This window comes from Oncorhynchus tshawytscha, linkage group LG06, assembly GCF_018296145.1.
Source record: "Oncorhynchus tshawytscha isolate Ot180627B linkage group LG06, Otsh_v2.0, whole genome shotgun sequence".
Taxonomy (NCBI): domain Eukaryota; kingdom Metazoa; phylum Chordata; class Actinopteri; order Salmoniformes; family Salmonidae; genus Oncorhynchus; species Oncorhynchus tshawytscha.
Window position 1 is genome coordinate 66,971,354 of NC_056434.1, and position 25,733 is coordinate 66,997,086.

A 25,733-nucleotide genomic window follows, 5' to 3' on the forward strand; every position below is an offset into this window, starting at 1 on the left:
CATATATTTGTGAAATGAAATCAGTTCAAACCAAGTACCGTTAGAAAACAAATAAATAATTATAATTGACCAAATCAAAGACAACTCTATAATGGTTTTCATAAGAATTCCGTCTGGCCTTACAAATAACCGATATGAACGTGTGATGTCAGACGGACCTGGTGGGGAAAGCGGGGTCGTAGACAAAGTTGAGCAGCTCCTGTGGGTAACCGATGTGGACGAGACGTTCCACGGTCAGGTCAAATCCCAGCGACTCGTACTCAGGTGATTTATACACTGCAGTAAGCAGGGAGAGGGAAACAGCTACTGTAGTACAGGGTGATATACTCATTGGGAGAGAGCTACAATGCGGTCTCTCCGTGTTCATAGAGAGGGAGACAGATTTATGTGGCGAGACTGACAAAGCAAGATAGGGCCTACACACTGGAACATAGGGAGGGATTTACACGTGGCCTCTGTGGACAGTTGAAATGAATCTGGTATGGGTATGTTAAGTGAATAACGTGCACATCCAGAACACATGTAAGCACATACACGACACACACGACCCACTAACTCACTAAGAGTGCTTCGACTGCACTGCAGATAGTGGCTATAGAAGCAAATGACCTGTAGCGGTTGGCATGTCAAAAACCCTTTAGTTCCTGGCGCTACTCCCACAGCCCCCCGGGGTTGTTTCTCCCCACTCACTGTGTGGAAACACAACCCCTTAGCAGCACTTGTTTATGGGACGGTGACTGGGCTCTATAAACAGGCGGATGTGAGCCGCTTGGGTTACAGTTTTCCTTCAGAGACCCAAGGGAGGGCAGTGGAGTGGGGTGGGGGGTTACTGGTTGAGAGGGTGACGTATGCGTAAGGCACAAACAATGTCATCCAGGCTACACGTGTCACAAAAAGCAGAGCTGGCCCAATTGAGGTTCTAGGCTATATCGAGACCTCCTACATGCAAGGGAGTAAGCTGCTGTATCAACACAAGCATTTCACTGCACCTGCGACAACATCTGCAAATCTGTGTACGCAACCAATACACTTTGATTTGATTTGAGCAGGCGACTGTACACATGGCATTCTAAACACGAACACATTGTCAGTACACATAAAACATACACACACACACACACACACACAGAGTACACAAAACATTAGGAACACCTGCAATTTCCATGAGGTAGACTGACCAGGTGAAAGCTATGATCCCTTATTGATGCCACATCAGTCAGTGTAGATGAAGGGGAGGAGAAAGGTTAGATAAGGGTTTTTAAGCCTTGAGACATGGATTGTGTGTGTACCATTTAGAGGGTGACAAAATATTTAATTGCCTGTGGTAGTAGGTCCCAGTTGCATGCGTTTAAAGTGTGTCAAGAACTGCAACGCTGCTGCGGTTTTCACGCTCAACAGTTTCCCGTGTGTATCGAGAATGGTCCACCACCCAAAGGACATCCAGCCAACTTGACAACTGTGGAAAGCATTTGAGTCAACATGGGCCAGCATCCCCGTGGAACGCTTTCAACACCTTGTAGAGTCCATGCCCCAACGAATTGAGGCTGTTTTGATGGTAAAAGGGGGTGCAACTCAATATTAGGAAGATGTTCCTAATGTTTTGTACACTCAGTGTACACCTACCTGCCAGAGTGTAGTCCATATCAAAACCAAAGCACTTAATCTTCTCCATTGCCAAGCTTCTGTTCACAAAAACTCTGAAAAGGAAGTAGAGCATCTAGTCAGTCAGAGGTTCTGATGATGAACATATCCTAAAGAGGATACTTTGCATGAAAACAGATGATAGTAAAGGTCGGGGTCCTGAGTTCAACAGTACAGAAGTGGAGCAGTGCAGTAGCAACTCTAAATGTGTCCATACAAAATATGTATTCACAGTGAGGGTTACACAGATCTTTACAAAGTTGGAGGGAAAAAAATAGAGTCCAACTCAAAGGCCATATTTCATATACAGTATTGTGAAAAAGTATTTGCCCCTTTTCTGATTTTCTCAATTGTTGCATATTTTTTACACTCAATATTATACAACACTAAATGCCCCTGGTGAAAAACGAATTGCCCCCTTACACTCAATAACTGGTTGTGCCTCCCTACACTCAATAACTGGTTGTGCCTCCTTACACTCAATAACTGGTTGTGCCCCCTTACATACACTCAATAACTGGTTGTGCCCCCTTACACTCAATAACTGGTTGTGCCTCCTTACACTCAATAACTGGTTGTGCCCCCTTACACTCAATAACTGGTTGTGCCCCCTTACACTCAATAACTGGTTGTGCCTCCTTTAGTTGCAATGACTGCAGCCAAACACTTCCTGTAGGTGTTGATCAGTCTCTCACATCGCGGAGGAAGACATTCTTGGGTTTTCGAACATGAACTGCTCGTTTCAGGTCCAGCCACAACACCTCAAATCAGGTTTACATCTGGACTTTAACTAGGCCATTCCAAAACTTTTCAGCCATTCTGATGTAGACTTGCTTGTGTATTTTGGATCATTGTCTTGCTGCATGACCCAGCTGCACTTCAGCTTCAGCTCACAGACAGATGGCCTGACATTCTCCTGTAGAATTCTCTGATACAGAGCACAATTCATGGTTCCTTCAAGGATGGCAAGTTATCCAGGTCCTGAGGCAGCAAAGCATCGCACTACCACTATCATGCTTGACCGCTGGTATGCGGTTCTTACTGTGGAATGCAGCGTTTGGTTTTCGCCAGACATCAAGGTTTTTTCTGGATCAAAAAGAGGATTAGGTGGGGGGCGTGGCAATGGATGCATTCAGCCCGTTGACACAGCTGGATTTTAGAGAACCTTTTAGAGGCCCCCATCTTTGCGGTGTAGATTCTACTGCAATTCTACTACACATTTTGCCATGGAGCAGAGATAAAAATGCTGCAATTTTAAAGCTAATATCCTGCAATTCTATGCATTTTGCCATGGCGAATGCTGTGTTCTTTTACTCAAACTTAAAATCAATGCTGCTAAATTCATTGTCTTAGGAATTTTCCATTCTCCCTGACTACCTAGCTTTTATTTTGGTGATTGTTAATTCTCAAATAATATATTATTAAAAAATATAGATTGAGTATACCAAACATTAGGAACACCTTCATAATATTGAGTTGCACCTTCTCATTTGGCCCTCAGTACAGCCTCAATTCATCTGGGAATGTACTCTACAAGGTGTCCAAAGGGTTCCCACAGGGATGCCGCCCACGTTGACTCCATTGCTTCCCACAGTTGTGTCAAGTTGGCTGGATGTCCTTTGGGTGGTGGACCATTCTTGATACACACAGGAAACTGTTGAGTGAAAAGCCCAGCAGCGTTGCAGTTCTTGACACAAACCAGTGCACCTGGCACCTACTACCATACCCCGTTCAAAGGCAGTTCAATCTTTTGTCTTGCCCAATCACCCTCTGAATGGCACACATTCACAATCCATGTCTCAATTATCTCAAGGCTTTAAAAAAAAATCTTTAACCCGTCTCCTCCCCTTCATCTACACTGATTGAAGTGGATTTAACAAGTGACATCAATAAGGGATAATAGCTTTCACCTGGTCAGTCTAGAACATGGAAAGAGCAGGTGTTCTTAATGTTTTATGTACAGGTCCATTATATATTTTTTGACATACTTTCTATCTGGTTTTAGTTGTTCACAAGTTGTTTTTTTAGGCAGCAGAAAAATCCCTGTCCATAACAGGACCCATGTCATCCAAAAAGTTATACTTTTGACTCATCTGTCCATAGGACATTCTTCCCCGAGTCTTTATGACCATCCAGGTGCATCCAGGGGATTTTTGGCAAACTTGAGTTTCCTTTTTGAATGACATGGGTCCCACTATGTCTGGCAAAAACCAAACACTGCATTCCACAGTAAGAACATCCTACCAACGGTCAAGAACGGTGGTGGTAGTGTGATGGGTTGGGGATGCATTTCTCCATCAGGACCTGGACGACTTGCCATTATTGACGGAACCTTGAATTGTGCTCTGTATCAGAGAATTCTACAGGAGAATGTCAGGCCATCTGTCTGTGAGCTGAAGCGCAGCTGGTTCATGCAGCATGACAATGATCCAAAACAACCAAGTCAGTCTATGTCAGAATGGCTAAAAAGCAACACATGTAAAAGTTTTAGAATGGCCTAGTCATCCAGACCTAAACCAGATTGAGATGTTGTAGCAGGACCTGCAATGAGCAGTTCATGCTCGAAAACCAACAAATGCTCAAGGTGACAGTACCAGTTATTGGGTGTAAGGGGGCAAATTATTTTTCACACAGGGCATTGGGTGTTGCATGTTTATTAAATAAATTAAATATCATATTTTTGTGTTATTTGTACACTCAGGTTCCCTTTATCTAATATTAGGTTTTGGTTGAAGAGCTGATAACATTCGGTATCAGAAATGTGCAAAAATAGAGAAAATCAGCAAAGGGACAAACTTTTTCACGGCACTGTAGTAAGATTTTTTACTTTTTACCATTTTTAGCATTGTTTACATGTAGGCTTATAGATGAACAATAATTGGTGTTTGCTTGAAAATAATGTGAAGGAAATTAGCAGAAATCCACACAGAATGGAAGAACCACTGTATAAAAAGGTCCCGTAGTCTTGCATCACTGTTGTGTCAGTGTCAGCATTAACCCACTTCCTGAAAAGACTTGAGCTGTGTTCGAATACCCATACTAAAATACTGTATACTACTAGTTAATTTAGGTATACTGTAAAAAAAAAAAAAAAAAAGGTATCTTTTCAGTTTTAGCGTACTAGCGCTTCGCCGGACTAACGGAAGTTGATGCTGTTGCTATATGCAACCTCTTGCCAGCTTGTTAGCATAACAAATGACTAGCTAGACATTTTTACGATTTTGGGTGTGTTCGGAAATTCAGTCTGTAGTTCCAGAGTGTGCTCCAGAGCGTTGTCAGATTGTCACTTCGTAAATTCAGAGCATTTTGCTCTAGGAGCGCGTCACTGGACGCACTGGCCGAGGAGTAGGGTTGAGCCGAGCGTTCTGACCTCACAACGGCAGTCAATCACCCAAGCTAACTGGCTAACATTAGCTATCTTGCTAGCTAAACTCAGCTAAAAAGAAACGTCCCTTTTCCAGGAACCTGTCTTTCAAAGATAATTCATAATAACCTAAATAACTTCACAGATCTTCACTGTAAGTGGTTTGAAACATGCTCGTTCAATGAACCACAAACAATTAATGAACATGCACCTGTGGAAAGGTCATTAAGACACTAACAGCTTACAGATGGTAGGCAATTAAGGTCACAGTTATGAAAACTTAGGACACTAAAGAGACCTATCTACTGACTCTGAAAAACACCAAAATAAATATGACCAGGGTCCCTGCTCATCTGCGTGAATGTGACTAAGGCATGCTGCAAGGAGGCATGAGGACTGCAGATGTGGCCTGGGCAATAAATTGCAATGTCCGTACTATGAGACGCCTAAGACAGCGCTACAGGGAGACAGGACGGACAGCTGATCATCCTAGCAGTGGCAGATCACGTCTAACAACACCTACACATGATTGGTACATCCTAACATCAAACCTGCGGAACAGGTACAGGATGGCAACAACAACTTCCTGAGTTACACCAGGAACGCACAATCCCTCCATAAGTGCTCAGACTGTCTGTAATAGGCTGAGAGAGGCTGGACTGAGGGCTTGTAGGCCTGTTGTAAGGCAGGTCCTCACCAGACAACACCGGCAACAACGTTGCCTATGGGCACAAACCCATCATCGCTGGACCAAACATGACTGGCAAAAAGTGCTCTTCACTGACGAGTCGCGGTTTTGTCTCACCAGGGGTGATGGTCGGATTCGCGTTTATCATTGAAGGAATGAGCGTTACACCGAAGCCTGTAATCTGGAGCGGGAGTGATTTGGAGGTGGAGGGTCCGTCATGGTCTGGAGCGGTGTGTCACAGCATCATCAGACTGAGCTTGTTGTCATTGCAGGCAATCTCAACGCTGTACGTTACAGGGAAGAAATTCTCCTCCCTCATGTGGTACCCTTCCTGCAGGCTCATCCTGACATGACCCTGACATGTTGGATCAGAGGGTGAGTGCTAGGGCCATTCCCCCCAGAAATGTTCGGGAACATGCAGGTGCCTTGGTGGAAGAGTGGGGTAACATCTCATAGCAATAACTGGCAAATCTGGTGCAGTCCATGAGGAGGAGATGCACTGCAGTACTTAATGCAGCTGGTGGTCACACCAGATACTGACTGTTACTTTTGATGTTATCCGGGGTGTTGGTGACTGTTTTTCTGGCAACAATTTAATGACACTTTTTTTTGCCAACATTTACTGACAACGGCCATATATTCAACGGGTGTTGAGCGTTCATAAATGTGCTCTGGCACACTCAAGACGAGTGCTCTGAAATTGGAGTAGATGGACAGAATAAACAATGTCCATTGAGAAAACAAACAGACTATAGCACTTAGCTAAGAATGATGTTAATAATAAAGTCAATAAATGTTGGGTAGTTAGATTATAGTTAATATACTGCCTGTCAAGTTTGATATATTAGTAGCCAACTAACGTTAGGACAGTAACTAGCTAACATACCGGTAAATACTGCTATCATGCTATGTGGTTCGTAAAGGATAGCGTAGCTAACAAATTGTCAGCCAACATAACGTGTAACGTAATTTATTTGAAAAGTCATTACTTTATTACATTTCTCAACATTTGTCATAATTAATTAAAGCAATGAATTTGTATCCGCTCTCGTCGGACATCGGCAGCATATTTTCCGCCATTTTCTTGAAATCTGAAAACATTGTGAATCCTCGCCCATTTTCCAAAGAATTGCATTATGGGCCCTAAAAGCACAGAAATAGTGCCCACTGCTTGTATACTTCGTATTTTGGCGAATTCAGTATGACATCCGGGAACTTTTGGCATACTAACTATATCCGTGCTATGACCAATAAGCATACTACATACTCAATTCACGTCACAAATAGTAGAGTTAGTATGAGTTTTCGAACACAGCTTTGGTTTGTTGGGAGACTAGCCTAATGTCTAGATTGAAAGAAACAACCAAGTATCACTCAAACTCAAAAAGAAATCACTACATCAATGGCATGCAAATCCATTTCTACATTTGTTACGTAGTCTGCTACACACATCTGAACTTCAAACGTCATTAAGCCTTCCTCAGATTTCCCCTGAAACCTGGCATCATTGTATTGAATTATAGGTCCACAAATGTGCTTACACATTGCTATGTTGAGTCAATTCCGTTATAACATAAGCAATCCACGATACAATGAAGGGCTCAGGTAATCCTCTTTTCCAGTGAAAGTGAATTAGGCAAGTGCTTTGTCTGCTGCTGGTGCCCATGGGCATACTGAAAGGCCTTGGCAACCACTCCAGAGTCTGTGCAGTCAACTCTTGCCTGACATCTATTCCAAAAAAAGCAACAGAGGAAGAAGGAATCATTTCACAGCACTATGGCTAATTTTGATTCAAAAGAGAACAGAAGGTAGCACACCAACCAAAGGACACAGTGGCTCCAATATCTAGGCCTCCACTAGCACATCACTTAAAATGCATGTCTAACACATTGCTCCATTCTAAGTGCTGGGCTAGTGTGAATATTGCAACAAAGCAACACATTGAAGTTCACTGGCCTTTTTGATGCCATTTAAGCGGCACTTTCGGCTCGTCTTGTATTTATTCGGACACTAGGTATATTCACTATGAGAAGCCTACATCGTACGGACCAACAGGAAACACCTGTAGTGAAGTTCACATTTCAGACACAATGAAAATGTGAAAACGATTTTAAAACAAAAGAAGCTTGAAAATGCACCAAGGAAAATTATGCAGATGATCAGTTGAATATATCTAATAGGAAGCAAAGTAGGCAATAACATTCTAGATACTCCCTCGCTCCAACAAAGCTATACTGTTCCTGGCAAATTCCATTGTAACAGAATTTCACTCACTCAGATTTTTCACTTTAAAATGTATACCAAACAAAAACCATTGCATTCAAAGTTTAACAGACCATAGAACTCTATGCACAATGACTACTTTAAACAAGTTCTAGAGAAAATTTTACAAAAACACATTTAGAGGAAGACCTATGCAGTAACAGAATAAAACTGAGGGAGATTTTACCGTAATTCTGTTACCAAACTTTTCACCTTTAAAATGTTTTTTTTTATTTTTATTTTTTACTGTGTAAATTGTTCAAAATAGTCATTGTGCATAGAGTTTAATGGTTTTTAAACTTTGAAAATCAATGGTTTTTGTTTGGTATACATTTTAAAGTGAAAAATCGTAGTCTCAGCGTAATTCCTTTTTATTGTGGAATTGCCCTCCTCCAACACTATTCTGGCCTGAAGTTTCTATTCAGATGTTATGGGATAAGACTTCAGACTGATGGCGATGGGGAGGTGGCATTAGGAGCGGGTGAGGGGTGATGCAGTAAGAGAGGGGGAATGAAGGGCAGACTGAGGGGGAAGAGAGGTCACACAGAGAACTCATGACCACCTACTACCACCCACCCTCAGAGACCTACCCAGCACACAGAGGGCTAGTGTCAGTATGAACATGGGATACATGGAGTTTGAATGGAAAATAAATACACATGTACAAAAGGGTCATTCAGTCAGTATTGAGGTTCAACAAAAGTTTGGCGTACCTCATTGCAGGATGGTATTGGGCCAGTTCCCTTGGAAAGCTTTGTAATAGAGAATACATGTGCGATAGCATTACCACTGAATGTGAATGTGTCATAGCCTGCGCTCCAGTGATGCACACACCACATAAATCAGGTGGTTCTTACACTGCTTTTAGACTTGTTGCATTGACAGTGCCCCTGTTTTCTTATTTGGAAAGGGTATGTAGATTTTCAACCACAGAATGAGGAAGGAAGACACTACACCATGACAACACCACCAGACTTTTTACCCGGAAATGGTTGCCGGCCACACGATATCGACACCCAAAAGACCTTTCTTACATGTTTATTACACTACATAGTTATACATCAATGTATTAAACATTAAATATATGGAATCGGGAGTATGTGTGTTTCACACACCTTCGATAACATATGAAAACTATAAAGATAAATTAGCCTACATTGCACATAAGCAATAATAAAGGAGCAATGATATATCCATGTAGCCTGGTCCCAGATCTGTTTGTGCTATCACGCCTACCCCTTGTCACTCATTGTCATGTTTGGCGTGACAATGAGTGAGAAGGAGTTGGCAAGAGAGCAGAAACAGACTAGCACTCAGGCTAATCGCCATGACCTTAACCTGACAGAATCTTGCTCTCAAAGCATACATTTCTGTGACACGTTATGCATCTTTATTCTGTACCTGTGGTAGGCCTCACGCCGATACTTCTTCATGGCCAAGCCGTCCATGTTGGCTGGGAGGTCTGCAAAGTTCTGTAAGCGGTCGCTCCATGACGTCATCTTGAACCGTTTGAATTATTTCTGTGAATCAAAGTGAATAGGCTTTAAGGACCGGTATGTTGTCACTGGAACTATGGCAGCAGTAAAATGGTGTAGGTTGAAGGGACCTCAATTAAGCTCCTCCCATGCTCAGATGAGAAGTATTTCAAGAGTTTGAGGCTGAACTCAATCATTTAAAAAAATGATACTTATTATTGACTGTGACTGAGGATTTTTTTTTTTTTTATAACATGGCCTTCAGGGAAATCATAGCCTTCTGAAAATCACGAGGTAGGCTTGTTTGTACTCTGAGCCTTGGAGTAGACTAGTTTCTAACAATAATAAGGCTCACTACAGTGGAATCGCAGTTAATCCCTCTGTGCAAGTCTAAACACAGACATCCTCGTATAAGGGCAGCTGAACATAATGCAAGAACATGCAGCAAGCTCCTTCAACAAGGTTCATCAACAAAGTGTACAAACTTACGAGGACAGCTATGGAACGAACTACTGGTGTACGACCACAGTAGCCTAGTTGGAAAGATAATGGAATCTGGGTCATCCAATGTTAAAATCGAATGATCGGCTGACAAAACGAGAAGCATGCAGCTGCACCTGGTGCGTACTGAAAGTGAACCTATCAGTGAATCTCAAAGTGCATGCGTCTCAGATGGTATGTGCACAGCTGCACTAATGCCTTGGACCAGAGCTTTAATCTGTCACTAGCTCTGGACCAGGGCCTGGTTTCCTGATAACAATGGAATTTAGGCTTATGAGTTTTAACCATGCATCTTTCCTACCACGGCCAAAGCTATAACATGTTTCCCAAAACACCACGCAGAGAGAACGTTTGCTAATGCTTCGAATACACCGACTGTGTCATTGTACACAATAGTAGGTAGCATCATCTGGATATGTATCCGGGTGGCAGGTAGCATAGTGGTAGAGCCAGTTACTGAAAGGTTGCTAGATCGAATCCCCGAGCTGACAAGGTAAAAATATGTTCTTCTGCTCCCCTAAACCCCTAAACAAGACAGTTAACCCACTGTTCCCTGGTATGCCATCATTGTAAATAGGAAATTGCTCTTAACTGACTTGCCTAGTTAAATGAAGTTAAATACAAAAAAAGTGTGATGCATGCAACAAAAGTTCAACATTCACCTTCTGCTACCATTTCTGTCAATAAATCCAACATATGCACCACACTGTAACTGCCTCTGCAACGCAAACACAGTGTTTCATTGGAAATTCATGTAATTCTGGTGTACCAAAATGCAATGACACTATGGGTATGATCGATGTGTAAGTGTGCCTTTAAGGCATGTGTAACAATGGTTTTGGGAAACAGCTCGGAGATGTTTTATTTTATTTCACCTTTATTTAACCAGGTAGGCAAGTTGAGAACAAGTTCTCATTTACAATTGCGACCTGGCCAAGATAAAGCAAAGCAGTCCGACACATACAACGACACAGAATTACACATGGAGTAAAACAAACATACAGTCAATAATACAGTATAAACAAGTCTATATACGATGTGAGCAAATTAGGTGAGATAAGGGAGGTAAAGGCAAAAAAAAAGGCGGCCATTGGTGGCAAAGCAAATACAATATAGTAAGTAAAACACTGGAATGGTAGATTTGCAGTGGAAGAATGTGCGAAGTATAAATAAAAATAATGGGGTGCAAAGGAGCAAAATAAATAATAAAATACAGTAGGGAAAGAGGTAGTTGTTTGGTCTAAATTATAGGTGGGCTATGTACAGGTGCAGTAATCTGTGAGCTGCTCTGACAGTTGGTGCTTAAAGCTAGTGAGGGAGATAAGTGTTTCCAGTTTCAGAGATTTGTGTAGTTCGTTCCAGTCATTGGCAGCAGAGAACTGGAAGGAGAGGCGGCCAAAGAAAGAATTGGTTTTAACGATGTAACGATGCTCATACAAAGGTTCTAATGATAAATGAACGTAAAAGCGGGGCACAGGGCCGAACACACCGACAGCGTCATTGTATTGTGGTACACCAGAATTACATTCATTTCCAATGAAACGCTGTGTTTGCCTTGCAGCATTGCGTTGCAGATGCAGTTGCAGAGCGTTCGTATGCCTCAAACTGTATGCATAGACGGTTTGACAGCAATGGTAGCAGAAGGTGAATGTTGAATTTTTGTTGCATACATATCCAGATGATGCTGCGTACTATTTACTATTTTGCACAAAAGACGCTTAATAGTACACAGGCAAACGCAGCGTTTCATTGGAAATTAATGTAATTCTGGTGTACCAAAACACAATATACTGTCGGTGTGTTCGAAGCGTTAGCGCGCAACATAGGCTACCATTTTAGCCACAATCGTAGTGGTCGAAGTTGGCAGAGTTCGCTAAGTTATTATTTATGGATAATGTTAATGACATACTTGTAAATGTTCTGTAATAAATTACTACAACAACTTTAGCTGTCACCTTGCTTAATTTGCTACACTAGCTAGCTATGTACCTACTTCCCTCTCCGTAACGTTAACAGAACTGCGGGAAAGTAGTAATGTTACTCCGCAGGCGAGGGTGAAGCGGGAAAGTAGTAACGTCACTCGACAGGCGAGGGTGAAGGACACTGTCCCGGTGTTGTGAAACACTGACTCGCTACTCTCCCACTGAGTAGACAGTATCCCGGTGACATCCAGATGGTTACCAATATTATTTACCAAAGTTATTTCTCATGAAGGCTGATATCCTACTTGGGAGGAGAACATGTGGCCATGTTAACTACTGCCGGCAACAACGTGATACAGCTGCGGAGGGGGAAGCATCTCAATACAACACACGTGGTCCTCCGCACCAGCTAGTCGTCAAGCTTCCTGAAGACTAACGTTAACCAATTGGCGACCAATATTACAGGTTATTGCTCGCTCGCCCTTTAAAATAATCAAAACTAACTCGAGCCCAGTATTTAATATATGTTTGTGTGTGAAGCCTTAGACAACTTTCCACATTGGGCGGACAATTTGTTTTTCTAATTCGGAAAATCGAATTTCACAACCTGTGTTGTTGGTGGCGTGGAGCTCACGCAGCATCCACACAGGCACCATTCGACATCCGGCCCTCAGCTTGCATGTCTCAACAGCGTCTGAGGTATGATCTTCAATCAGACTCTACTCGATGAAACAAGCAAATCTGCAACAGCTAAGTTGCTAGCTAATGGATAGAGGGACATATGGAGGAGCTTTCTATGGCTAGCTAGCTACCCGTGTAGCTAGCCTGTTCTGAGTCCGACTCAGTCCCAGATCTTTTTGTTCAATCATGACAACTTCTTGTCACATGAGAACAGTCACTCTTTCTAGCGCTAGCTAACAGGCAACAATAGCAAGTCAGGTAAAGTTTGCTAGGTAGAGATATTTTGACAGCTAGCGGAACATTACTTTATTTGCTTCGTCCAGCAACGAACCATTGTTCAATAATATCTCGTTGCGGGACAAAGCAAGACTTTCTGTCCCCCCCATCAACTACGACAGCTGCTAGCTAAGCTAAAAGCAAGCAAGTCAGCTTAGTGCAGCCGGCTCTTTTAGTCCACACTCGAGAAAATAATCAATACATATTTGCATGTCGTGTATGGTTCGTTTATATACCACTTTGTTAGGCTACTATTTATGCTAGAATCACAGGATGAGACAAGCTACTCACCAGTCTTGTTGCAATATTGAGTGGGTAGATAATGATTCACAGAGCATGCGCGAAGCCTGGTTCAGAATATGTAGATAGAAATGTAATACATAGAATGAACAGTCCATATACAGATGTTATAATAATAGGCCTACTGGAACATTCTTATTTGTAGGCGTCATTGAAGGTCTATCTGACCTCTCCCCATTCAGATCAGAGTTTACAGATCAAATCAAAATCAAATTGTATTTGTCACATACACATGGTTAGCAGATGTTAATGCGAGTGTAGCGAAATGCTTGTGCTTCTAGTTCTGACAATGCAGTAATAACCAACAAGTAATCTAACTAACAATTCCAAAACTACTGTCTTATACACAAGTGTAAGGGGATAAAGAATATGTACATAAAGATATATGAATGAGTGATGGTACAGAGCAGCATAGGCAAGATATAGTAGATGGTATCGAGTACAGTATATACATATGAGATGAGTATGTAAACAAAGTGGCATAGTTAAAGTGGCTAGTGATACATGTATTACATAAAGATGCAGTAGATGATATAGAGTACAGTGTATACGTATACATATGAGATGAATAATGTAGGGTATGTAAACATTATATTAGGTAGCATTGTTTAAAGTGGCTAGTGATATATTTTACATAATTTCCCATTATTAAAGTGGCTGGAGTTGAGTCAGTGTGTTGGCAGCAGCCACTCAATGTTAGTGGTGGCTGTTTAACAGTCTGATGGCCTTGAGATAGAAGCTGTTTTTCAGTCTCTCGGTCCCAGCTTTGATGCACCTGTACTGACCTCGCCTTCTGGATGATAGCGTGGTGAACAGGCAGTGGCTCGGGTGGTTGTTGTCCTTGATGATCTTTATGGCCTTCCTGTAACATCGGGTGGTGTAGGTGTCCTGGAGGGCAGGTAGTTTGCCCCCGGTGATGTGTTGTGCAGACCTCACTACCCTCTGGAGAGCCTTACGGTTGTGGGCGGAGCAGTTGCCGTACCAGGCGGTGATACAGCCCGCCAGGATGCTCTCGATTGTGCATCTGTAGAAGTTTGTGAGTGCTTTTGGTGACAAGCCGAATTTCTTCAGCCTCCTGAGGTTGAAGAGGCGCTGCTGCGCCTTCTTCACGATGCTGTCTGTGTGGGTGGACCAATTCAGTTTGTCTGTGATGTGTATGCCGAGGAACTTAAAACTTGCTACCCTCTCCACTACTGTTCCATCGATGTGGATAGGGGGGTGTTCCCTCTGCTGTTTCCTGAAGTCCACAATCATCTCCTTAGTTTTGTTGACGTTGAGTGTGAGGTTATTTTCCTGACACCACACTCCGAGGGCCCTCACCTCCTCCCTGTAGGCCGTCTCGTCGTTGTTGGTAATCAAGCCTACCACTGTTGTGTCGTCCGCAAACCGATCAACTTGATGCCAATGACAGGATCTCACGGTTGCATAAGATATGAACAGTCTGTGCAAAAGAGGGAAAGTGGGCAGACTGTGCGTAAAAACACTGCTATTCGGCTGCAGCAAAACTATTTCCCTTCCAATGTAAACATATCATATTTAGAATCCCATTGAAAAGGTTAAATATAAGGCTACGTCTCCATCTGCCGGTGTCATGAGGTGCATGCATGGTGATATACCGGGGAATTCATATTTGTGGGGCAATTCAATTGTGCTACAGCGTCATTACGCACGACCAGAATCAGTGATGTAAAACATAGCTAAACCGAACGAGTTGTCCATATCGTTTATAGAGCCCAGAGACAGATGTCTAGTTCCGCAGGCTGCAGCAGCTCACACCTGCGCGATTAGTTACAAATCCTCTGACATCAGCACTACACCAAGTGGACAGTTCCATCGATGCTCGGGAAAGGAACAGCCTCCACCTAAAAATAGTAGAAAATATCAATGTATTTAAAATATATATTTTAGTCTAGGCCTATTAACGTTTTATTCAAATAGATTCGTTTTCGAAAATCGTCCTTCATGCCCTTATGTTATGGGGATAATGTAAAACTCCGTGTGTATTGGGTCGGTCTGCCTAAACCTATATAAGCACTGCAGACAAAGTTTTCCAAAGCCTCTCTTTCTTGCCAACCGCAAAGATGAACTACGGATCTGACCACTATACCTCGTCATCCTACCGAAAGATCTACAGGGACGCTCCTCGTTTCTCACCCTCAACCTCTCGTATGAGTAGTCCTTCCGCCTCCTCCCGCAGTTCTGTGTCCTCCACCAGTTACAGGTCTGCGGTGTCTCTCCCCCGCAGTAGTGCGTCATCGCTGGGCTACTACAGAAGGACCGGTCAGTCTTCTTCCTTTTCGACGGTGCCAGGTGACAGCCTCGAATTGACTCAATCCTCCGTCCTCAGCAATGAGTTGAAAGTCACCCGAACCAATGAGAAGGAACAACTGCAGGGTCTCAATGACCGCTTCGCCATGTTCATCGAGAAAGTGCGTACCCTGGAGCAGCAGAACAAAGTCTTGGAGACGGAGCTGGTGACCCTGCGCCAGAGGCAGCACGAGCCATCCCGCATCGCGGACCTATACCAGCAGGAGATGCGCGAGCTTCGCGCGCAAGTGGAGGAGATCGGCAGCGAGAAAGCACACATTCTCATCGATAGGGACAACTTAGAAGAAGACCTGCACAAGCTTAGGGCCAAATATGAGGAGGAGATAAGGGCGCGCGAGGAGGCTGAGCAGACCCTGCGGTCGTTCAAAAAGGACGTGGATGACGCCACCATTGCGCGGCTGGATCTAGAGCGCAAAGTTGAGGGCCTCCTGGATGAGATATCCTTCCTGAGGAAGGTCCACGACGAGGAGGTGGCCGAACTGAGCGGTATGGTCCAGGCAGCTCATGTGTCAGTCGAGGTAGAGCTGGCCAAACCCGACCTCACTTCGGCTCTGAAAGAGATCCGCAATCAGTACGAGACTCTGGCTTCAAAGAACCTGCACTCCGCGGAAGAGTGGTATAAATCCAAGTTTGCCAATCTCAACGAGCAGGCCACCAGGAGCAATGAGGCAATGCGGGCCAGCAGGGAGGAGATCAACGAATTCAGGAGACAACTGCAGTCCAAGACAATTGAGTTGGAGACCCTACATGGCATCAATGAGTCTTTGGAACGGCAGATTCGAGAGACAGAAGATGGACACAATCTTGAAATCGCAGGTTTGCAGGTAAAATACGTTTGTTTGCACTTGACAGCTCTCTTCCTCACACATACACGCACCCCTCTCCTTGCACAGGTGCGCCTGTGTTGGGGAAGTGAGAACATGTGTGTATGCATGATGGAAAAGATTACGCAAATGATTTGTAAATAAAACACATTTCAATGCATGATTTATATTGCAATGGGTAGCCGTCTTTGCATCTTAAAACATTGTTATTATTTTGAGACTGTTGTATGTTCTGGGATAACACATCTGGAAGTCAACCTTCCCTGTCCATGGTTCTGAAATGCTCTAAATTTGCAACCGCACGAAGTGGCAGGATCGCACACGAGCTCTCCAAATAAAGAGGATTTCTAACAGATATCAGCAACAGTAAACGTCTGCTTGAATCATCACAGCTGGATGTCGTGTCCTGTCCAGCTGAGAAAGTCTTATAAGACTTACCATGAGAGCCCGCGGGGGCTCGTGTGACGTGATGTTATGTGTTCATCATATATTCTGAACAAAAATATAAACGCAACATGCAACAATTTCAAAGATTTTTATGAGTTACAGTTCATATAAGTAAATCAGTCAATTGAAATAAATGTATTAGGCCGAAATCTATGGATTTCATGACTGGGCAGGGGTGCAGGTGCCCCCCCTCAGTGTATCACTATCACGCTGCTTGACATGACAGGAAACATAACGGCCCGTCGACGTCAGAGTAGTCTACGAACCTAGCTTCAACCCCGTAGAGTACTCACCAAATGCAGTGCATTATACTGAACGAACCCCGTGTATTTATACTACCCTAAATCGGATTAGTGGTCATCCGTTTATGACCTCTTGCGCAAGCGTTCAAATACTCTTCCTTGCCACCCACGAGCGAACACTTTACTAGGCTACTGTGTCCTTATAGATAATTCAATGCATATGGTTGCCTAGAAATTCAGATTAAACAAAGAGTAGGGCTCAAGGAAAGGATATAGATTAAGTATTCCCACCTGGATTAAAGTTTTTTTCCTTGGTCCATGTAATGACATTCAGTACTGAGAGGCCTTCTGCAATGGAGATGTTAAGGTCTAATTTGTTTCTTCCTTTCACCTAAACAGGATACCATTGGGCACCTGGACAATGATTTGCGGAACATCAAGAATGACATGGCTCAGCATCTTCGAGAGTACCAGGATCTGCTCAATGTCAAAATGGCTCTGGACATTGAAATAGCTGCCTACAGGTAATTTAAGTCTACCAGGACCTGTGACCAGGGTCTGTTAGCAAAGTCTTAGTGATTCCCATTATGGGAATATACCCTTGCCCTCCATACTTTCAAAAATAATGTTACAATATGTTAGTCACTAATGACTCTCAGCTATAAATGTATTGACAAAATACTTTTTGACCTGTGTTTGGCCCTCAGAAAACTGCTGGAGGGAGAGGAAACTCACTTTAGCACAGGAATATTATTTGGCGCCTCAAACCATGGCACCAGTCACTTTGGATACCAGCCACGTGCCTCAAGCTATGCACGGAGTACCAATAAGGAGAAAGAGGCTGCTCAGAAAGATGGCTTCAAGGAGATCACTGAGGAAAAAGTGGAGAAGAGCGATGAAGCAGATATCAACTCAAACAACTAGACAACATAAATTCAGAGCTTGCAAGCCAGTTATCTAAAGGCACAGAGCAAATGTACTGTATATCTTACATTATTACTGGGATGCATTATGTGCAGCTGAGCACTGCTACACTCTCCAGTTTCAATTAAAATAGTGGAATTTGAGATCGTCTTTGTTAGTAATATGATATATGGAAGGTAGGTAGGTAGTTGAAAGGAGTGATAATTTTGTCACTTAAACAAATATAATATATTAACGAAATGTATATATTTTTGTAGCCTGGTTGCCTGATCTGTATGTGTTTTAGCCAACTCTTGTCGTTCGTTGTTATGCCATGCAAATACAGTACATGGCTAATAATTTTGTGAGTTGGGGCTGTTGATGAAGCCATTAAAAATGTACTGTAACCTATTTATTGAACATTGTCAATAAATGACTGAGAAGTCTTTTCACTGCTCCCTCAGATCCCCCACCGAGTCGAGCAGAGCGGGAAGGATGCAAATAGGTTTGATAAAGATCCAGGCCACACACTGAGCTGAGAGAGGATATTAACTCTCCACGGCTAATTGGCTTGGCATTTGGATCAACTTGAAAATCATCCTTTCAATGCCGACAACCTGCTAAAGACAAACATCGTTATTCTCATTTTAGTTACTGCAGAGTGAAGACTTCCCATAACCTCCCTGTCCCTCTCTGAAAAGCTCTGGCTACTGCATGAGCTCAGGGTTAGTCCTAGCTCAGTGACTAAGAGTATGACACTGCACTGAACAGATCAAGCCTCACCCCTAGAGTCACATTCCTTCTTCAGAGCCATATTACAGGTCAAAACAAACATCCTTAGCATATCCACATGTGACCAGAAATCAGAATCACATAATTACCATATCCACACCGGCTAATGCAAAATGTAGCCCAATAAAACACAATGGGTATATAATATTGCATAGTATTTTATTAGTGTTAATATTGAGAAACTGCATGTATCAAAACCCAACTTGTTGTATTGGTTGTATCAAAAAGGCCTGTTTGAATTATCTTCAAGTAACAGCTGTGTGTGTCTCTAAACTCTGCTCAGGAAAAACTTGAATGGTTAATCAATATTCAAAACAATGACATGAAGTGACACTAAGAGTGTACAGACAGTCTGTACAAACGTTCAAAGCTCTAAAATGATGTAAAATAAGGAAACAGTACAGATTACAGATACAGTGTACATTTAACTCATAACTAGTGTTTCAAAAACATGAGATTTTGGTAGTAGTAGCATGACGGGTCCTTTTTCTCTTTGAGCCCTCTGAAATCACTTCAGTCTCTCAGACTGAAAACTATAACCTAACCATAACAATTTACAGAAGAAGGCATCTGGAAAATAGTCAGGCAAGTAGGCAGAGAGGAGAAGACTTGATTCTGTAAGGCATTAGTAACAAGAATGAAGACCGTGGTTCCCTGAAGGTCAGCATTAATATCAGGATCACATCCATCCCACTTTCCCCTCACATGAGAGCAGGCAGCACCAGTCCAAAGTGGAGAACCAAAATACCATCCTGGGAATAAAAACACATACAAGAAAAATAAGCACACAAACTCATAAATGGAGGCTAACGATATCAGGGCTATTTTCAGAGAGAGTGACTATGAGTACATAGGGTCTTGAGTGGACCCACCTGTAGAGCATCGTCTCCCAGGGAGCCCTGAATCTCTCGCAGCGACTGGTAACGGTCCAGGAGGTGGTCTCCACACACGACATCCACCTGCACCACAACATCATATCATTTCCACAGACTGCATGACATCATATGAGAGTGATACACTGAGCGATAACATAGTTGCAGTCGGAAGTTTACATACACCAAATAGTTTAAACTCTGTTTTTCACCATTTCTGACATTTAATCCTAGTAAAAATTCCCTATATTAGGATCACCACTTTATTTTAAGAATGTGAAATGTCAGAATAATAGTAGAGAGAATGATTTATTTCAGCTTGTATTTCTTTCATCACATTCCCAGTGGGTCAGAAGATTACATACACTCAATTAGTATTTGGTAGCATTGCCTTTAAATTGTTTAACTTGGGTCAAACATGTCGGGTAGCCTTTCACAAGCTTCCCACAATAAGTTGGGTGTATATTGGCCCATTCCTCCTGACAGAGCTGGTGTAACCGAGTCAGTAGGCCTCATTGCAGGCACACGCTTTTTCAGTTCTGTCCACAAATGTTCTATAGGTTTGAGGTCAGGGCTTCAACTGTACATGAGAGTCGTCAGCAGGTAGCCTAGCAGTTAAGAGAGTTGGGCCAGTAACCAAAATGTTACTGGTTCGAATCCCAGAGCAGACTATGTGAACAATTCTCCGATGTGCCCTCGAGCAAGGCAAGTAACCCTAATTGCTCCTGTAAGTCACTCTAGAAAACTGCGTCTGCTCAATGACTCCAATGTAATGGGGGGGGCATATCTGAGGGGAAACTGGTAGCTGCAGTTTGGGATGAGCAAATGAAAACAGAAAAAAGGCTACTGATCAATTTCAATAAGACATAGAAATAGTATTCCTGAATAATCACAGTTCCACCCCTGGTTTAGAACTGACCTCAATAAAAATGAACAGAACTCTGGACAACGTCAATGCTTTTGTGATAGTGCTTACAATCTGTTCTCCTGCTACTCAGACCACTGCTGAGGTCTGGGTTAGTTCCCCTTCCTCTGTCCTCTGCAACTCTTACTCCCCATGTTTCCCCAGACGAGGCCAGTGAGTGCCAAGAAATCAGCCTAAGCCTATAATCCCTGTCCAAGTGTGTTACTGCTAAACACGCTATGTACAGGTAGCTCTGCTCCCTGGTTGTGTTGTTACACTCTGCACTTTCATGTTAGACAAAATAACACTCTTCTCTCTCTGTCCTTGGGTGAGCTTAAGGTGCATCGACCTCTCACTTAGCTGCTTATAGCCCGGATGCCCTAGATTGCAACAATGCAGTCCACTAAGGTATATTTCAGGGGATGTGATTGAGATGGATTCCTCACACACAGGTATACACACAATGACATTTAAACATGCCTCTTTCTTGAAGCAGAGAGCCCTCTCACATAACGAGCAGATATAACACATGTACATAATTATGCCTTTCTCTTTCTGGCATCTTGCCAGGTTTCCCTTTCAGAAATAGTTCATAACCTAATCAGACATCCTGGTAAAGTCAATGTGAAAGTCCTCCCACTGACCTGGCAGGTAGGACTCAGCTCCATCTTCCTCCTGATGAAAAGTTCCACATGGCGGACAGTGGCTTCTCCCGACACTCGCACATACCGCCTCTCCAAAGGCTGGCCAGGTACACCAGTGTTACAGATTTCAATCCCTTATTCATTTGAGCATTATATCAATATAACTAAAACAACTCAATTTCACAACATTAGTGTATGTATGACCATTCCTATATAGTGGATAGCAGCATTATCGCTGATACTGTTATTTATTTTAACAGTCTCGTACAACTGTCATTAAAACTCGAGAAAAGAGCTTGTCAGCAGTAATTACCTTATAGTTGTTAATGCCTTCTTCCGCTCTGGATCAAAACAAAAACACAACATTACATAGAATTTTCTTAATCCCTGCAACCAATTATGTAAAGTTAACCATCAATCTCGTAACTTGAAATGTTTGCCCTAGTGCCTATTCACTCAATGGAAGAACTGTAGCACACCAGCACCATCTACTGGGGAGACAAGAATGACCAGAGACAAACATAAACAATAACATTTCAAAATCTCTTACTGAATATCCCCCATCCCTCAAATAGAAGATACTAATGCTAGGGAGAGACTCACCCCACAAACTCCAGCTGCAGAGACACATCCAGTTCAGGAGGGATGGTGAAGACAGACTGGGGCAGCAACTCCCTCCTCTGCTTCTGGTTCTTCAGCACAGGGACCGCGGGGGATGCCACCACTGAGGTCACAGAGAAAGACGAGCGTTACAGTGGCATTAGGGGAATGCTCCACACACAGCAATGAGACAGACAGAGACTGACACATGGCTAACACCAGAGGTAGAGGCTGTCTTCAGTCTTCAAATACGCAAACCCTTCATATAAACAAAGATCCATCACATATCTGCCAAAAAACAATTAACAACAACAAATAAATAAGTATTTTATACCTGGTTTAGGCACCTCCAGTCCTCTCTGTTTGTAAAAATCTATCATCCTTGCTCTCTCCACTGCAAAGAAAATGAAGAGTAAGAACAATATTCATTTAAACTGCCAAACAAAAGATTGAAATGGGAAAATGTGAGAAATGCAAGGCTTGTGGATACTTACATTCTTCTAGATGTGGCAGCATCTTGTAAACAATATCTTGCAACTGTCTGTCAGGTCTGTGGAGGTAAAAATACCCACCATACAGTAAGTATTTACATACCTGTATATAACTGAGTATTAGCCTATAGATCACTATATTCATTGATAATGGGCAAATGGGAGAGTTATAGTTATCTGCTGCAAAGCGGACTTCTGCACACGTTGTTTCAGTGAAAATGTCAGTTTATCGTGGCAACGTTTTCATTTAAAATGAGTTTGCACTAGGGCTGCACCCAATTAGTCGACTGGTCAATTGTTTGGTCGATTGTTTGGTCGATAGGCTGTTGGTCGATAGGCTGTTGGTCGATAGGCTGTTGGTCGATAGGCTGTTGGTCGATAGGCTGTTGGTCGACAGGCTGTTGGTCGACAGGCTGTTGGTCGACAGGCTGTTGGTCGACAGGCTGTTGGTCGACAGGCTGTTGGTCGACAGGCTGTTGGTCGACAGGCTGTTGGTCGACAGGCTGTTGGTCGACCGGCTGTTGGTCGACCGGCTGTTGGTCGACCGGCTGTTGGTCGACCAAGATTCATTTTAGTTGAGCAGTGGCAAATATATATAAAACAAATTATGGCACACGAAACACCTGCCTGATTCACACCTGTCAGAGGGGACTAATCCATTGTGGAGGCCGCAGGATGGCACACCGGTATCACCAATAGCAACATTTACCATTAATTCCCATAATTTCTAATCTACCATGTTTGTTTGGTTTCGGTAATTTCTGTTAATGCATTCAATATATTATTACAGTCCTACCGTTGTCATTGTAGGAGTGGACACGCACCTGATTCCGCATATAAAAGTAGACTAGTCTACTTGTTTCTGCGCGCAATGTAGACCTATAAGAGTGCCCATTTGGGGATCTGATACTATTTCTGATTTCTTTAACTCACCATGACTGCAGAGCTCCTCAAAGCAACTTTTTTTCTCTCACCTCAAACACCAGGTAAACAAAGTCTGTCTTTACATCCATTGAGAATGACAATAGTTCCTCAACGAAGCCTATTTTTAAAATCTTTCCAGCTCTCTTCAGGTGCTTCAGGCCTGACCATGTTAATGCAATGTTTCAAGTTCCTTGCAGACAGACCATGTGCAGCCAAAGTGATTTATAGGATACTTATTTTTAAATCAGGATATTTTCTACCTGCGGGCTGCAAAGTTTTGTTGGCTTATGTAGGCTATTTTTACATATTGGCAATGGCAATAGAAGTTACTTTTAGATTTGTATAATTTGTATTAAGATGTAATGTGGTTAATCAAATTATATTTTGAGACATGAAGACTATTATAAACTAAACTCTTCCACAAAAATGTGCATGTGAAAATCATAACCGGCACACAGATCAGTAGAAATGGCAAATCAAATGGTAAAGGTTGCCGACCGCTGGTGTAGCCTATTACCGGCAACTTTAGGAGCATAATGCAGAATCTGCGAAGGCCAGTAGCAGGGGGCAACAGGATTGATCTCTGGCTCTCTCTTTAGTAATTTGTCTTCATTTTTAAATCACAGTGCTTAAAGCATAAGACAAGCTCAGTGGCCTAGATATAGTTGATTTTATTCAAACATAGGGTGTGTCTATATATGTCAAAATACATGTTTTAAAATGTCCACCAATCGATTGGTCGAAAGAACAGACGATTCTTGGCTAGTTTGCATATTAGTCATCTGTACATTTGTGTCTCTTTGGACTGTGCAGAAGGCAGAGTTGTGCACAGCGGTTCGGTAGACAAGCGTGTGTGCTTGGAATGGATAAAAGTGGCATCTACTGATAGACATATCAGAACCTGTGCGTCACACCAGGACATTGTGTACCAGGTAACTCCCCAGCAGGGAGGGTAACCATAGAAATGTCACCTTAAAAAGAACACTAATGAGGACAAGCAGAAAAACAACCTTTGATCGCTCTTTTTGAACAACTCTCATAAACAACATGAACCGATGTCTTCAAATTCAAAACCTCTGATACAATTGAACAAGACAAGAGCATGGGTGCTCTTAGACATCAGAGGCAGGCATGTTTACCTTATATTGTACAGTGGTTGTGTCTGGTGGACCACAATGCTGCAATTGGGACACCTGTTGCTGTAGAAGAAGTGCTTCACGATGCAGCTTTTACAAACTGGGAAAGGGAAAACGCATAACAAAGCAGTTATGACTAATGTGATGAGACTGAAGTGATTGCATTCATATTTCAGGAATTTTCATCTCAATCATTGTATCTCACAAGTGTGCAGACACTCTGTTATGGTGGTGGCATCGATGAGGAACCCGCAGCAGAGAGCACAGCGGATATATGGGTAGAATTGATTAAGAGGAAGTTCAGGCTGTGAAAAGATGCAAAAACATGCATAATGTCATTCCACATTACAGTGCATCACATTTACAGAGTAGAAACCATTGTAACTACCATGTAACTGAACGTTACCATATTCATAACAGTATATTATGACTCGCCACTCTAGCAATATAAGAAACGCTAACGTTAGATATTGCCCAAGTCTCCAGTACTGTACCTCATCCTCGGAGTCAACATTATTGGATGTCCCATCGTGGTCTTCAGAGCCATCGTTGTCAACGCTGTTCTGGCGGCTACCATCGGTTGGTGTCGCCTCTTCTGAATTCTGACCGACACTCAAGCAACCTGGTCTTTCGAGTTCCTTGGTCCTGTCCTCCATGTTACTGCAATTTGTGTTGATTTGTACGCCAATAAATTTTTCAATTAATCAATAATTTGATATTCACCTGACCCTGGTCTGTCCGTTGAGGGGCAGTGTTGCTAACGTTAGCAAGCGTGCTGGCTACGGTTGCAAGCTCAAGGAATACACAACGATAACAGTCCTACCTTTACCTTAACGGACTACCTACTACCTACATACGTATTTTAACCATTCAACGTTAGCACAAATTAAACTAACAAAACCAAATGTAACAGTTGCTAGCTAGCTACTTTTGTTGTCCTTCGACTTTCAGCAACTTCCGGGTTGGCGCCATGGTGGTGAAACTAGCCAATGAAATCCAAGCTGAGCAGAGTCCCATAGAAATAGAACGTATAGAATGGAGCACAGTTGCTTTCTCTTATCGTGCATCAAATTAATGAATATTCATTAATATTACATTAATTAATCATTAGAACAGGGGTCTCCAACCCTGTTCCTGTAGATTTTCGCTCCAACCCCAGTTGTAACTAACCTGGTTCAGTTTATCAACTAGCTATTAGTATTGGGTGTGCTAGATTATGGTTGGAGTGAAAACCTGCAGGAGGGTAGCTCTCCAGGAATAGAGTTGGAGAGCCCTGGATTAGAACATACTAAATAATGTGTTTATTTTTTACTTGATGGTTTACTTAAGTTTTATCAAACATATCTCCTATAGGCTTACTATTGGTAGCTATACATGGATCTAAGTTTATGGATCGGGTGCCGTCAGGCAATGTCCTTTAAAATATCTAACTATTAATTTGTCCATGCAAGACACAGGGAAACATGATAAATGGTTCCATGGCAGTAATATACCCTGGCCAGCAGGGAGCACAGAA

At 42.6% G+C, this 25,733-nt stretch overlaps 3 protein-coding genes across 5 annotated transcripts in view; 1 reads left to right on the forward strand and 2 right to left on the reverse strand.

Annotated features, from left to right (window-relative positions):
• Positions 1-13,175, reverse strand: part of nt5c2a (5'-nucleotidase, cytosolic IIa) — a 29,166-nt gene extending 15,991 nt beyond the window's left edge. The window contains exons 1-5 of one of the 3 annotated variants that reach the window (XM_024424660.2): positions 13,102-13,175; positions 9,357-9,475; positions 8,669-8,707; positions 1,624-1,697; positions 159-276 (exon numbers count right to left, since the gene is read on the reverse strand). In XM_024424660.2, the coding sequence (XP_024280428.1) occupies positions 159-276; positions 1,624-1,697; positions 8,669-8,707; positions 9,357-9,454 (329 nt within the window). In that variant the 5' untranslated portion in view covers positions 9,455-9,475; positions 13,102-13,175. Of the gene's footprint in view, positions 1-158; positions 277-1,623; positions 1,698-8,668; positions 8,708-9,356; positions 9,476-13,101 lie in introns of those variants that run through there. The other 2 variants (XM_024424661.2, XM_024424663.2) reach the window with 2 other exon arrangements.
• Positions 13,176-14,492: 1,317 nt separating this feature from the next.
• Positions 14,493-18,311, forward strand: inaa (internexin neuronal intermediate filament protein, alpha a). Its single transcript, XM_024424664.2, has 3 exons — positions 14,493-16,262; positions 17,351-17,475; positions 17,659-18,311. The coding sequence occupies exons 1-3, from the start codon at positions 15,192-15,194 to the stop codon at positions 17,873-17,875; spliced, it is 1,413 nt and encodes a 470-aa protein (XP_024280432.1). The 5' UTR covers positions 14,493-15,191; the 3' UTR covers positions 17,876-18,311.
• Positions 18,312-18,788: 477 nt separating this feature from the next.
• pcgf6 (polycomb group ring finger 6) lies at positions 18,789-25,208 on the reverse strand. Its single transcript, XM_024424665.2, has 10 exons — positions 24,712-25,208; positions 24,423-24,522; positions 24,221-24,317; positions 22,161-22,216; positions 22,001-22,060; positions 21,670-21,790; positions 21,380-21,407; positions 21,067-21,165; positions 19,519-19,605; positions 18,789-19,398 (listed from the first exon to the last, which is right to left on the reverse strand). The coding sequence occupies exons 1-10, from the start codon at positions 24,871-24,873 to the stop codon at positions 19,348-19,350; spliced, it is 861 nt and encodes a 286-aa protein (XP_024280433.1). The 5' UTR covers positions 24,874-25,208; the 3' UTR covers positions 18,789-19,347.
• Positions 25,209-25,733: the final 525 nt, after the last annotated feature.

Excerpts from the sequence above, each read along its gene's own strand:
- inaa (XM_024424664.2), top strand. The coding sequence starts at position 15,192 with ATGAACTACGGATCTGACCACTATACCTCGTCATCCTACCGAAAGATC. Across the intron at positions 16,263-17,350 it reads TTGAAATCGCAGGTTTGCAG|GATACCATTGGGCACCTGGA; the intron begins GTAAAATACGTT and ends TCACCTAAACAG. Across the intron at positions 17,476-17,658 it reads ATTGAAATAGCTGCCTACAG|AAAACTGCTGGAGGGAGAGG; the intron begins GTAATTTAAGTC and ends TTTGGCCCTCAG.
- pcgf6 (XM_024424665.2), bottom strand. The coding sequence starts at position 24,873 with ATGGAGGACAGGACCAAGGAACTCGAAAGACCAGGTTGCTTGAGTGTC. Across the intron at positions 24,523-24,711 it reads ATGTTGACTCCGAGGATGAG|CCTGAACTTCCTCTTAATCA; the intron begins GTACAGTACTGG and ends ATCTTTTCACAG. Across the intron at positions 19,399-19,518 it reads TGGGAGACGATGCTCTACAG|GATGGTATTTTGGTTCTCCA; the intron begins GTGGGTCCACTC and ends TTTTATTCCCAG.